The sequence below is a fragment of the Tubulanus polymorphus genome, chromosome 2 (assembly GCF_964204645.1).
Source record: "Tubulanus polymorphus chromosome 2, tnTubPoly1.2, whole genome shotgun sequence".
Taxonomy (NCBI): Eukaryota; Metazoa; Nemertea; class Palaeonemertea; order Tubulaniformes; family Tubulanidae; genus Tubulanus; species Tubulanus polymorphus.
Window position 1 is genome coordinate 22,311,491 of NC_134026.1, and position 13,144 is coordinate 22,324,634.

Sequence of the window (13,144 nt, forward strand, 5' to 3'; positions counted from 1 at the left end):
AACCGAGCTCGAAAGATTTCCGAGGATTTTTTTCAATACAGGGAATCAGAATATGTATTTTGGACAGGATTAAGAACCGGGTGTTCTAAAAAAATGTATTCTGATTCCGCCGTAATAAGAAACATACAGCTTTTGAAATATAAAAAAATCTCAGGAAACATTCATAGAGAAGATTGCATAGAGGTTTATTGGAAATATTTTTTGATAGAAAGTATAGCATACAGTATACAATATTCACTCCAGAGAAGACGGATCAAAATGAAAAAGTAACCACTGCGATCCAAAATCAAGCAGTATATCGGTGGAATTTTCTGCGAGCTTTCGGAAATTCTTACATTTTTTCATCAAATGGCTCTACATAACAGTGGATTCTGGCAATGATCACTTGACGGAAGGAAGTACAGCACCAATGCATAATGAGTGTTTTACATATATACATATATAACTATATCACATGTACATGATCACATATTTCTTCAAAATTCAAATTGAATCAGATCAATTAACTATGTTTTAAACTACTTAACCACTCTACTTTTTATCTGTAGAAAAAAAAAGCGGAGACTCATGATGATGATTATTCAAAAATTTGACTTCTCTTTAGTACCAAAATGATAAATGATACCACGATGTAACCACCAAATAATGTGATTGATATTTAAGGCCGTGATCACACGAGCATTTTCGACCCGTGCCAGACTAGGCCTGGGCCAACCATTCGCACTGGTGCCAAATGGGTCCATGCATGTTTGACAGCCCTGGCCAGGCCATGGGTCATGTTATTTGGAGTTTCGCCATCAGTTCTGGAGGTGACTCACTTCGCTTACCACTGCATCGTTTTGATAGCGTTTTAGTAACCAGTGAGTGATTTATAGCCGCGATCACACAGAGACGATTTGGCCCGGGCCAATATGCTGTCCTTATTTAGGCACACGCCAAATACCACTTTGATATGGTCCGGGTCCCGGGCTAAATCTTCTACATGTGATCTGAGCTTAAACCATGTCATTTCCAAAGCAGGAATGATGTATCATTTTATCCCTGTAATCTATATATACGTAACATATTCGGTGAATATCTCTTGTCAAGTCATGCTTGAAAAGAACTGATTTCATTCCTGAAACGCAGAACTGTCAAGCAAGGACTAAATTGTCGATATCTATGCCCCGACGGAGCTGCTAAGAGATAACCTGTCTTATCTGACACGAGCATAAGACATGCCAGTATGAGCATGAAGAAAACTTATATCATAAAGAGGCCAGTAACTAAAGTACAGACATAAACTTAAGATGAGACAAAAAGAAAAACTCAATATCCGTGTATGATGAATAAACGCGAGAAATCCGACATCAGTATGTTTCGGCGAAAGACTATTAGCCATCATCAGGCGTACATCAGTACGCCTGATGATGGCTAATAGTCTTTCGCCGAAACGTTGCGTAAATATATACTCTTCTATTCAAGTTTTGGCTATTTATTGTGGGATTTCTCGCATTTAAACTTAAGATGCTGACGTATTAATCTGTACTCTCTGAGATAACTTTACTCGTTGAGACTTAAGTACAGTTGTTTAAGTGATTTTCGAGACAGGAGTTCAGCTGGTTTCAATTGAAGATAAAGTACTATTATAGCACATGAAACAGTAGAAAAATGCATAATATTACATAGACACCAAACAAATTCAGATATTCAGTTCATAGCCAGCTAGTCTAATATTCTAAAATAGGCTGTTAGGCTAGAAAATACTGGCTTCATCACAAATTTTTGAAATTATTCAAATTGCAAAGTCTAGAATCTTTTCTCAATTAATGTTTTTCACAGTGTCTATCTAATTACTAGGTAAAATTTAATGTACTGGTATCATAAGTTAGGCTTCGAGATATTTCTTGTTACATATTGTTTCATCATTTTCCTACAAAATACTTTTTCCCTTCAACCAAAATGAACTTGATATTTCATACAAACGCTATTGTACAAAAGTGAAGTTTACAAAAAATATCTATAACACGATATTTGAAAACAAATACTTAAATCATGTGAATACTATAAATGTATTTTTTTTCTTTATATAAAAATTTTCACTCAAGCAAAAAAAAAACGAACCATACATGTACAATTAAAATAACATTTTTTACTCTTATATTAAACTATATACTATTTCAGGTCAAAATATTTTTGGCGATATGTTAAGTTGACTGGAAAACTGGGTGATATGAATACAAAGGATATGTCTCACGAAAATGTGATATGTTTACTCTACCAATTATGATAGAAAAATGAATAAATACATAAGATTGAAAATAATTCATTAATTTCATAATTCGAATTTTTAAATATGTGAACAAAACAATAAGTGATAGAACATATTATGCTTAAGGCGGAATTGTTAATTTCTCATCGAAGCATTATGAAAATTGTGACAAAAATATAATTAAGATTTAGATAAAAATGTCTGGCAATTCGATATTCAATATATCAACTTTTTATCAATACGTGAGAAAAAGTTATTCGTAAGCTGAAGATACTGTGTGAAAAGTTGTTAGTAAAAAATCACGGTCACTTTTCTGATGCAAATCTATGACGTGCTCGATGAAGCAGGCATTAGCATAGCGCATTGATCAAATTCCGATTAAAATTAAATTGTGTTTTCAATACTGGTAGTATGCTTTTTTTTTGCAAAACATTCGATATAAAACGGGATATGAAAGCTGAACACGTTCATCTGCCCAACTTCACACGTGAAGAGGTTGTAATAAATTGATAAAATAAGCTGCCCTGTAAATCAATGGCATTTACAAGAAATGTGATCGGATAAGAGCAGAAAGCAGTTGTTAATATTGCTAGATACCATTAAACATTAGAAACTCTTGTTTTGTACAAAGTTATCAATAATTTCCAAGCCGTTAACATTGTCTATTAAAGGAAAAAATCTGTTATGGCTAGCGTGATCATGATTCTTAAACGTAATGTAGGGGGTAGATAGGCGGCCGGCTGGGTCAACTTTAAGCTCGGTAGAAATGAGAAACAAGGTATCATTTTTTGCCCAATGAAAAAAATCAGTTTAAGGATAGGAGTTGATCATAATCACGAACGACTGTAAACTTTGGCAGACTGGGATAGATAATGATAGCCGAGGAGCTCGCAACGATCGTTTGAAAACTCTCGACGACATTCGGCAAAATCGATTATTCAACAGACCGGCGAAAACGTGCCGTTTGTAGGTAATAATCTTCCATACAATATACATCATTATCTCAATTTCGTCAAACGCTAGGATTTATCAAGCCAAGCTAAGATACGGAATGAAGCTGTCGAAGAGTGCAATGTCTCGAGCTACAATTTGAGAATGCTCGGGCAAGTTACTCGAAAATAAATAAAACATTAACCAGCATTTAGACAGAGAGGAAGGATATCATTTTTATCATGTTTTTTACGGTATATGCTGGGCCCAGTAACACAGCAATGACTTGACTACCATTGCGAGATTATATTTTGAAGGCGCAAGTGACCCCATGGTGACCAACGCTACACATCATTTGAACAAAAGTGCCTGTAGTTTGAACCAACTCAACTTGGTTCAACCAAAAGCACAGTGTTCATAACCCCACATATCATACACAAAGGCTTATTTTGTCAAAATTGTAGCTTAAGACAATTGTCTACATATTCGATGCACTTTTTCATAAATATTCTCATGCAAACAGTCCAAACACCAACATTTCATGCGACTTCAGAAAATTTGAAAACAACTTGTTATCAAAAAGGTGGTTCAAGATAGCATCGTTTCATTTTTCAAAACCTTTGAGTGATTTTAGTATAAATTGAAGACAGCCATGCAAACAAGCTTTGGAGGAAAAGGAAATATTTTTTTAAAACAGAACTCAGCAATGATCAATGCACCAGCCAGACTTTAAAAGTATCCTCAGCAGACGAATAAGCTTCAAATGCACTTTTTTGGATTACATATTATGTATGTGTGTCATAAAGCGACTTTAAGATATGTATGTTTTATATAATACTTGATAAATCTGGTAAACTTGCTAGTTAAACTGTGGTTATATGGTCAGAGGGGCTTAGATCCACCATGGCAAGGACTTCACTCGGGGAGCGCTCGCTTCACAACGACAATCCAGGCCGACCCCTACAGAAAAATCGATAGAAAAAACAAAAATTTCAAAAAAACGTAGAATTTTGTAATCGTGCAGCGGCGAATGCATGCAGATCACTGAAAACTGAAAAACTGCAAATTAAGAAATAAAGTCATAATCCATGTGTTCTTTTTCATCGAGTGTTGGGTAGAAGGGAATTGAAATGGTCTTTACGACTACAGTTTTTCCAAATGTGTGCACAGGATAAATCAAATAAACAAGAAAATGAAAGAATATTTTTCTATACAAACTGGAAATAAAGGTGAATCTGAATTGTGCAAGAAGGACATGTCACCCCGGATTAAGAGTCCAGCCATGGTAGAAATAGGCTCGAATATCAATGTTGGTTAGTTTTCACTGGTATAAGGTTGGTGCAAGTTTTTTGATTCAAAGAATTTTTGGAGAAATCCATCACCGTCACCTTTGTATAAAATCTAATGTTTCCTATAAAAAGGGTAAACAGAGGGTTAGGAAGACAAGACCATTGGTTCCATTGGAGAGAAGAGAGATCCAAAGGTAGTTAATGAATACTGCAAACCAGTTATACTGAAATCTATCCATGCACATAAAATGTCGAAGGAAATATACAAGTATAAACAACGTTCATTAGCATTATTGTCCAGGAATAAATAGTTACATAACATCACTAAATACTATTACAAATTTCTTATGTTGTAACTTTTGATTTATCATATGTTCATCATTCACTTACGCCATCTATCGGGTAATTTGAAAAGCTACCACTCGCAATAGCCACACTTCATATCCGTTCAAACAAATACACCCCTCTATTAATATGATTTACGAAATTTTGTATGGAAAAAAATCATTTCTCTCAAAAAGCCACTGCCAGGGAGGAATTCTGAGGGTCATGTTGTTGGCATTTTTCATTATTCATGAACATCTAAAACACTGTACGGAAATCATTCATACATAAATGACAGCATCGACCATGTCGCGAACGAAGAAGCCTATCAAATGAAATTAACCTTTCATCCACGACACGATGGTTAATAATTCACTTCGGTGATGGGATATTTGGGGGATCTACAAAATTTCTCATGACGATGCTGACATTTAAAAGAAGATACAATTTTGTGGTTTCATATTTCATATTAAGTTTCAACAACAGATAGAGAAGTTGTACTTACTTAGGAGATGGTTGTAGACTAGGAGACGAAGGGACGCCTTGTTCGCGCATTGCGATTAGCGCCGATTCCCTATGAACAGCAGCATCTGTCGCCGGAATATAGGATAAACTGCAAAACATGAACGAGTACCAGTGGTATGTGTAAATATAGTTTAACAATATCAATTCTTAATAAGTTCCACGACAGGATTTATAACATAGTTTTTGAACAATCTATAATTCACTTAGTTTGGTTTCAATGACTCGATCCAGTTTCACAAGTTTTGATAGTTTTATTGTTTAACTGTTGTGTCAATTAAGAGTAGAAATGATTTAATGTAAGTAGATCAAAAGGTTGAAAGGAAATAAGAAATTCAAAATTAAGCCTAGAATGAAGTTTATAGCCATATATGTGGGTAAATGAACGTAAAATTTGTCGAATGTCAATAGTTTATCACAGTCAGCTAGGCGGTTACTGCTGGATTAGACGGGCGGGTCCCTGATATGTGATTCAATTCAAGTATCATCATCAGGGCTAAAGATCAAAACTATCGTCATCTTACTCATCAGTCAGCGATAAATTACACACCTGATTTCTCCGGAGATTAGAGCGACGCGACGTAGAATCTGTCTTACTTGCGAATTCGTCATGTTTCGCAAACTTTCGTTGTTGATGCTAACGACATGATCGCCAACTTTTAAACGGCCGTCGCGATCAATCGTTTGTCCTTTCGCTATCGACTTGATGATACCTCCGTTGCGACCCTTGTCTACAGCATCTAGCACAAAACCTACCGAAGAAGAAATCAAAGGGATTATTATTGATTATAAGCCATAGGCAACAACGGTACTCCAGTTCAGGCTCAAACTTGAACTACGAAATTACTATGTGTGTGTTAGTTCCCATTACAATTTGTATATGTTGTATCTAGGGCCATTAGCTAAATTTTGTCAAAACAACTTTTTGAATTTCAACCCTGTTCCTTAGTTATGACGTCATCTGCAAGGTCATGTCGCCGAGAAAACCTTTTTTAGTGCCTAGTTCTGCCACTAGGTCATTAAGTGTAACAACAAACACTTTTAATATTTTCGTAAAAACCGGCCCCAGGGCCATGATTCTTGAAGAAGTAACCAATGGCTACGAAAACTGAATAATGGGTTTTATGATGGCCAACTGATGTCGGTTATTTTGTGCCGATCAAAATCTCTTAAATAAAACACCTCAATCAGAACCAATCCTGTCGCTGAAAGAGTAGTTGTAGATTAAATTGGACATATTACTGTCACACTGGGAAGACTGATTATGATCTAGTACGTTCGACAAAGTCATAAATCATCATTTTACGTGTGCACAACAACATTCATTGCATTACGAATAGCAGCATTTTATCAAAGCGAGTGATACGCACATTGCATACATATTCATGAACTATTTTGATGAGTCTTCATTTCAATATGGACAAACACAGAATTCAACTATTTACATGCCAGGCATTCATGTTACGAACAGCTCATCCCGGAGGAGCAGTTACATAGCAGTATAATTGTCAAAGAGGCTCTGGGGGCCTGGAAATATGTTAGCAAATACCATAATATGTTTTCCTGTGACTGGTTCTACGGGTAAATAGTGTCGAGCTTAGACCCAGTCTTACAAAGACTTTTATTTCAAAACAAGGTCTTCACACAATTTATACATATCTAAGTTGGTCTATACAACAGGGCCTTGTGGGTTCGTTAAAACTTGCCCATGAAAGTTTTGGGGTCCAGACGTACCTATTTTATCGGTGCCTTTGGCGATTTTAATCGAGCGTTCTAGAGCCGATGGCAATGGCGGAATGTCTCCGTAAATGGTCCATCGCGGACCGAGGTTCGGTGATGAGGATGGCGAGGCTTGCGGTGAGGATGACGGCGATGCCTTAAGGTCACTTATGGTTGCTTGCTGTGGCTTCACGCCCGTAGTCGTAGTGATATTCATCTGCAAATACATTTTTCGAAATAATTCCGTTACAGAATTTGAGACAGCCGTCGCGTGTAATTATCTACCTTTAAATTGGATGTATCCACAACGAAAATTGACTGATTTGTGACGACATAAATTTTTCATTAAATCACAAGACACCAATAAACAGGACTAATCACTAATAATGCAGGCAACGGCTGATCTAAATGAATTTATTTCCTGGTTTGATTCCTATTCAACCCACTTATCATCCGCGTATCTACATACATAAATTTATTTCCTGGCAATGATGATTTCTCGTATACATGCAGATATATGTAAATTTCGACAACAACTGAAAACAGTCACGAGTCGTAGCCATCAGGCACAGTAAACGCCAGCGAAATGTTTAACTAGATATCGATTTTACGATATGGAAGATAACGTTTAATCAACGCAATCCAAGACTACATGTCAACCGACTGCAACAACATCTGAACAGCAGTTTCAAATCACAAAGATAACTTACAGTGGGATACGCCATTTATAACAATTATGTGAAATTTATAGTGCAAAAATCCAATTTGATAATACATATTTCAAATATGCCCATATTTATTGTATGGCCTATATCTTTAACTGTATTTGTGCTCACACAATACCTCTTTTGAAAAACAAGAGTTCTCACGTAGGATTCAGTACTCTCAAATACTATTTTGAGTGAACAGAAACAGAGAGCGATGGACACCCAAAATCCTATGAAGATTGATTTAGGCAAGTTCTGTTTTTCCCTATCATGTAAATGTAAATATGTTATTCTAAGAAAAAAAAAACTGGTTCTTCATAGCGATTTCAGTTTTTAAACAACAATCTCTGCCATTTTTTGCCAAAAATGCTGCACAGAAGTAATGAGGATATTCATTTTGCCCAGGGATGCTATGGTAGTGTGCTAGGTTTGAACCCATGACCTAGCATCTCCGATATCAATCATGTGGGAATGATATCAATGAAGGTTACTTGGGTGTTCATGAAGTTCTTGAGTTCACTTTCATAGACTAGTACATGTATTACTAGTATTAACCGGGAGGTTAAATCAGTTGACTATCAAATTGAGTTAACCCCGGTCAGCCGGGCTTAAGTTAATACTGGTCTTTGAAACCATCCCTAGATGTAGGCTTTTATTGCCACAACACTGGTTCATAGAGATTTTCCAAATCATCAAATCAATCCCTTTGGAACTAGGCCAATTAATGGTCAGGATATTGATTGAAGATACGATATATCATAATCAATATGAAGCTACAGATGATACCATGCACTGTCGGACTGCTTCTAAGCAATTTTTCCAACTCATCAATCCTCAAGGAACAAGGTCAATTAAGGGTTACTCATAAAAATTTGGGATATTGATTTATCCTGCGCAACTAGAGCGCTTTGAAGCGTGATCATTCATGGGGAATAAACGTCAGTGATCCATCGACCACGAGTCCATCGACACCAAATATCTTGCGTGGGCGCATACCTTGATTTCTTCTTCTTGTCGCAGTGATCTGTAAGCAGCATCAGGCGGAAGAGTGGATGGAAGTGATGGCAGACTGTTCTCGTCCTGTCAACAAACAGATACAAATGGCAAAATTAATGCAAACATCGAGAACGACATAGATTTGATTATTTTGTCCGCGAAATGGTCTTCCGCCATCTGACAGATTAGACTGACTGACTGCTATATACATTCTAGAACACACTGCACCAGTTTTATTTTTCACCATATGTTTGAAATATTTCCATTAACGGGTACATTTTATAACTATCATCTGAACATGAAAGGAACAGCTAGCAATATTCTGCTATATATGAACTGGTTTTTGTCAGCAGATGGACATTGTGAATTTGTTTTGCATACATGTGTAATAACTGTGATGGTAATCTCTATGTATAAAGTGTGCGTTGAGTTTAATGGAGTACGTGAAAGAAGTTAATGATTTCTAACATGGGTTCACACTTCAGCCATAGCTATTTTGCACATGACCATCTGACAAGCATTTCATTTCCGATAATTGAAAATACGAGTTTTACTTTCAGCTTGATTGAAAAACATGATAGAAAAGATGATTGAAATACGGTAATAGTAAGGCCACTGTAAGAGAGCAGCGCACCAGTAACAAATGGTAAAACTCCAAATGCTGAATTTTGCTAGGAATATACTTGGCTTAAAATACCCAAAATGTGAACCCTTTAGATATAAATATGTATAAAATGAATGATTAAACATGTTAAACTTTTGAAAAAAATTAAGGTGCAATGAATGGCAATTTGCTTAAGTAAGATGCTTTAGTAAGACTTCAACAATAAGGTTATTTTACGCAAGGCATTTCTGACAGTAACAGACCTTTTTTAGTAGTATTTGCTGAATTGAAAAATGATCATCCAAATTTCGTGTTCATGCATGCATGACCAAAAAAATGGCAGGGCAGCATGCAGCAAATACTGGCAAAACGTTTTACCTCGAAGACCCGTCGTAATGCTTTGAGGCGAATACGAGGTTTTGGCAACAGGGGTGGGGGTATCTTTTTTGGTTTAGTCTTTGGAACATCGAGCACAATGTTTGCGCTAACAACAACGCTACGGCTACTGCATGATTTCTACAGCAAAGCAACAACAGTTATGATATACAGTGAATACAAGAGGAAACGATGCACAATATTAAAATCTGCAATATTTGCTCATGTGGAAATAGAGAATAGAAACGATATTCATCTTGCACCTCCTACCACCATGATAAGGTAAACCTTAATCAAATTTCAAATTTCAAGCCAGATAATAAGTTCATAACTCACTATATATAAAGTTTAAAAGACTAAAATCAAATTTTATTTATCAAAAATTAAAATCAAGAAAACACACTTCGAAATTTTTTGTGTCTTTTGATAAACAAAATTCGCTTTTAGTCTTTTGAACTTAATACATAGCGGAATTTAAACTTATTATTTCCTCCACGAGTTTTAGTCGAGCTCAATTTTTTTCCGATGCATAGATCATAATAAAGGACAAGTAATAAATTTGGATAAAATTCTTAATATTTTGTGGTGATAGATCTATGAAAATTTGACAAACTGGATACATTTCCAACTGATAATGATTTGAATCGCTCACCACAAAATGAACGTTTATACCTGGTCGATGCCGTACGGTTCCAAAATTAAGACCTCTTCAGGTTTCTTAAACTTGTTTAACGCGTCTCGGTCAATCTTAAACTTGACTGGGCGCGGTGGACTATATTGTGGCTACAGAAAAGAACAGTGGAAAAAACATGCAAAACAAAGAGTTAATAAAAAGCTGTTAGATTCACCAGAACAGTAAGTAGTTAATATCACAGCAAAAATGAAAACATCGAATTAATAGTTAGTATATATACAGAAGCGACACCTTCCGAGCTAAAACCACCACATTCTTGTGATAAATGCGCGACCACATCATCGTTAATACTTGTAATAAATAAGACTGCCGAATCCGATGTAAGCAAAAAAAATGCATGACGCATACTATTATTAATCATTGTTAGATAGCGCATCGCCAGCGGAGATAAATAGTCTTTCGATCGTGTGGAAGAAAAAAAGAAAATTGTGCGAACGAAATCGGAAGCGCGGCGAGGATGTCATCGAGAGGCGCCACTGTCATCGTGCCTGGTCAAATCGTTACGAAGCCACCACCGATTAGTCCGATACATTCTTTGTTATTAGCGACGCCTTGTTATATTTATCGTTATCGGTATATATATATATATACGTATGTAGCGAAATATGTTTCGCAGGGTTAAAGACGCATCGCGGAGACACAAACCAACCAACCTCGTTCGATTCGTAAATCACCGGTGGCATCAACCGGTCGAAATCTTGAGACGAACTTTCGCTGGATGAATAATCGTGCACGCCCATACGCAGGAGATTCTTGTCGAACGCCGACAGTTTTCCCTGATCGCAAGGTGAATATATCTCATCCGGTCGCAGAGCGCGCGATGGCTGCACATGTTCCGACTCGGCGACCGCGTACTCTGGTATTTGGTATTCGTCGACTTCGCGGAACTGTGCAAAGTAGTCAAATATTGTTCTGTCATCGTACAGTCTGTTATCGTAGTAAGACTGTTGATAATCGGTGCGCGTGTAATGTTGAGGTGGTGCAGCAGTGTGAGGAGGTAGTGCAAAGTGATCAGTGGAGCCGTAATAGAAAGCTTCGGGTTGATAGATTATTTCCTCGTAATCCTATGTACAGAAACTCAAAATATTATGGAACAGAATGTTACAAATCCACGGCACGCGCGACTGAGGTTTAGTTGAAGATTAGAAAAATTCTCATAGGAAAAATGCGGTAAATGTTATAGGCACCCAGAGAGGGTAGGTACCCCTACAGGCAGGGTTAGAGGTGGCAAACGAATGCTTTATTAGATAAACATGAAGAAGAGGATTGCGATAGATACTTGAAGGAAACAAGAATATATTTCAGAACCTTTCTTCCACCCTAAACATATCTAGGGCCATCAATTTCCTGTAAGGAACTGTAAAACCCCCACATACATCCTTCATTATTGGCAGAGCTTAGAAAATTTCTAAATATAGCAACCAACTCTTAAGTAACTTAAAATATCAACTCAGGACCTGTCCACAAAGCTCATGAAAACCATAGACTCTAAAAGGATTTAAAGCCAATATTTTTCAGAATCCACTCTCAAATAATTTTGCATTTGAATAGTGGTATACATTATCCACAATATTCAATAAATACCCCTGGACAATCTAAGGATGCTTATGAATCTTGAAGCTTTATCGAAAGGAATTGAAAATGATAATGAAAACGTCTGTCATCTTTTTGCACAAGTCTACTTGATTATTGAGAAAATCATCCTAATATCGACATATTCGCGTAGAAATTTGGCTAATTTCTAGTTTATATACAGTTAGTTATTCGTCTATAATGATACCCTGTTAGAGCAGACATCACCGAGTGCTCTTAAAGAAAAGAGACACATGATGTGATGTCGGTGGCTGATAGTTCGTTTGGGCCACTCAGGGCATCATTGGCTGATAGTTTATTTCAGCTCAGCAATTAAGGTGGCAGACACCATCTAGGGGCGAGATATGAGAGGCAGTCGAAATGAGACAGCCCCGAGTATGAGACAGCCCCGAGTGCTGAAACTCTCCAGATTCTGCTAATTGATACATAATTAACGTCATAGGGAAAAGCAGTGAGGGTATGTGTACATTTTAAGTGCTACTGGAATATGAAACGGAGATAATTACGAAGGGTTGACTTGTGCACACAGACTGAGAAGGTGGACTGACCACTCTCGCCACACTAGCAGTAGTTACAGGTCCACTGATTAGATTAGTTTTAATGCACTGCATCGATTATTGCATTCGCTAGTAGACATTTATTGATTGTAATCATCTTAATCCGCCCTTCAATCTGCTCTGGGAACAATTTGATTTGGCAAATTCAACAAACAAGTATCAGCACCAACTGATACTCCAGTTCAATAATGATGAAAGTCCCGTCCCGTTAACGGGCTTGGTTTGAAGGAGCAATACAACACTTTCGTTTCAATGTGTTTGCATAATTCAAAAATTATCTCCTTCAAGTTTTTTCTGATATTGCTGAGAATTTTGTCGTCGTCTGAGAAACGAAACAGTCAAGTCATTTGCGCATTGCAAATCTAAAATTTTAGTAAGTTTTTTCACTAATGCAACATTGTAAAACTGATTAGTGTGCAAATGCAACTGTGTTTATAAGAAAGGCATTCTAAAAGGAACAGAACGAAACAGTGCATAGGTTTAAGATTCCAGAAATCCTACATGAAAAGCTTTTATAATGAAAATAGCTACAAGGCTAAGATTAATAGCCTTCACAATCATTCAAGGGATTGAGAATTAACTC

General features: G+C 36.7%; 1 protein-coding gene across 14 annotated transcripts in view; it reads right to left on the reverse strand.

The window, feature by feature from the left end:
* LOC141900900 (multiple PDZ domain protein-like) overlaps window positions 1–13,144 on the reverse strand; it is a 157,633-nt gene that overhangs the window by 42,671 nt on the left and 101,818 nt on the right. For all 14 annotated transcript variants that reach the window (XR_012618788.1, XR_012618789.1, XM_074787966.1 and 11 more), the window contains 4 exons: window positions 8,739–8,822; window positions 7,051–7,252; window positions 5,867–6,068; window positions 5,300–5,407 (listed from right to left, as the gene is read on the reverse strand). Coding sequence is in view for 12 of the 14 variants with exons in the window: in XM_074787966.1 (XP_074644067.1) it covers window positions 5,300–5,407; window positions 5,867–6,068; window positions 7,051–7,252; window positions 8,739–8,822 (596 nt within the window). In the remaining 2 variants the exon portion in view is untranslated. The remainder of the gene's footprint in view (window positions 1–5,299; window positions 5,408–5,866; window positions 6,069–7,050; window positions 7,253–8,738; window positions 8,823–13,144) is intronic.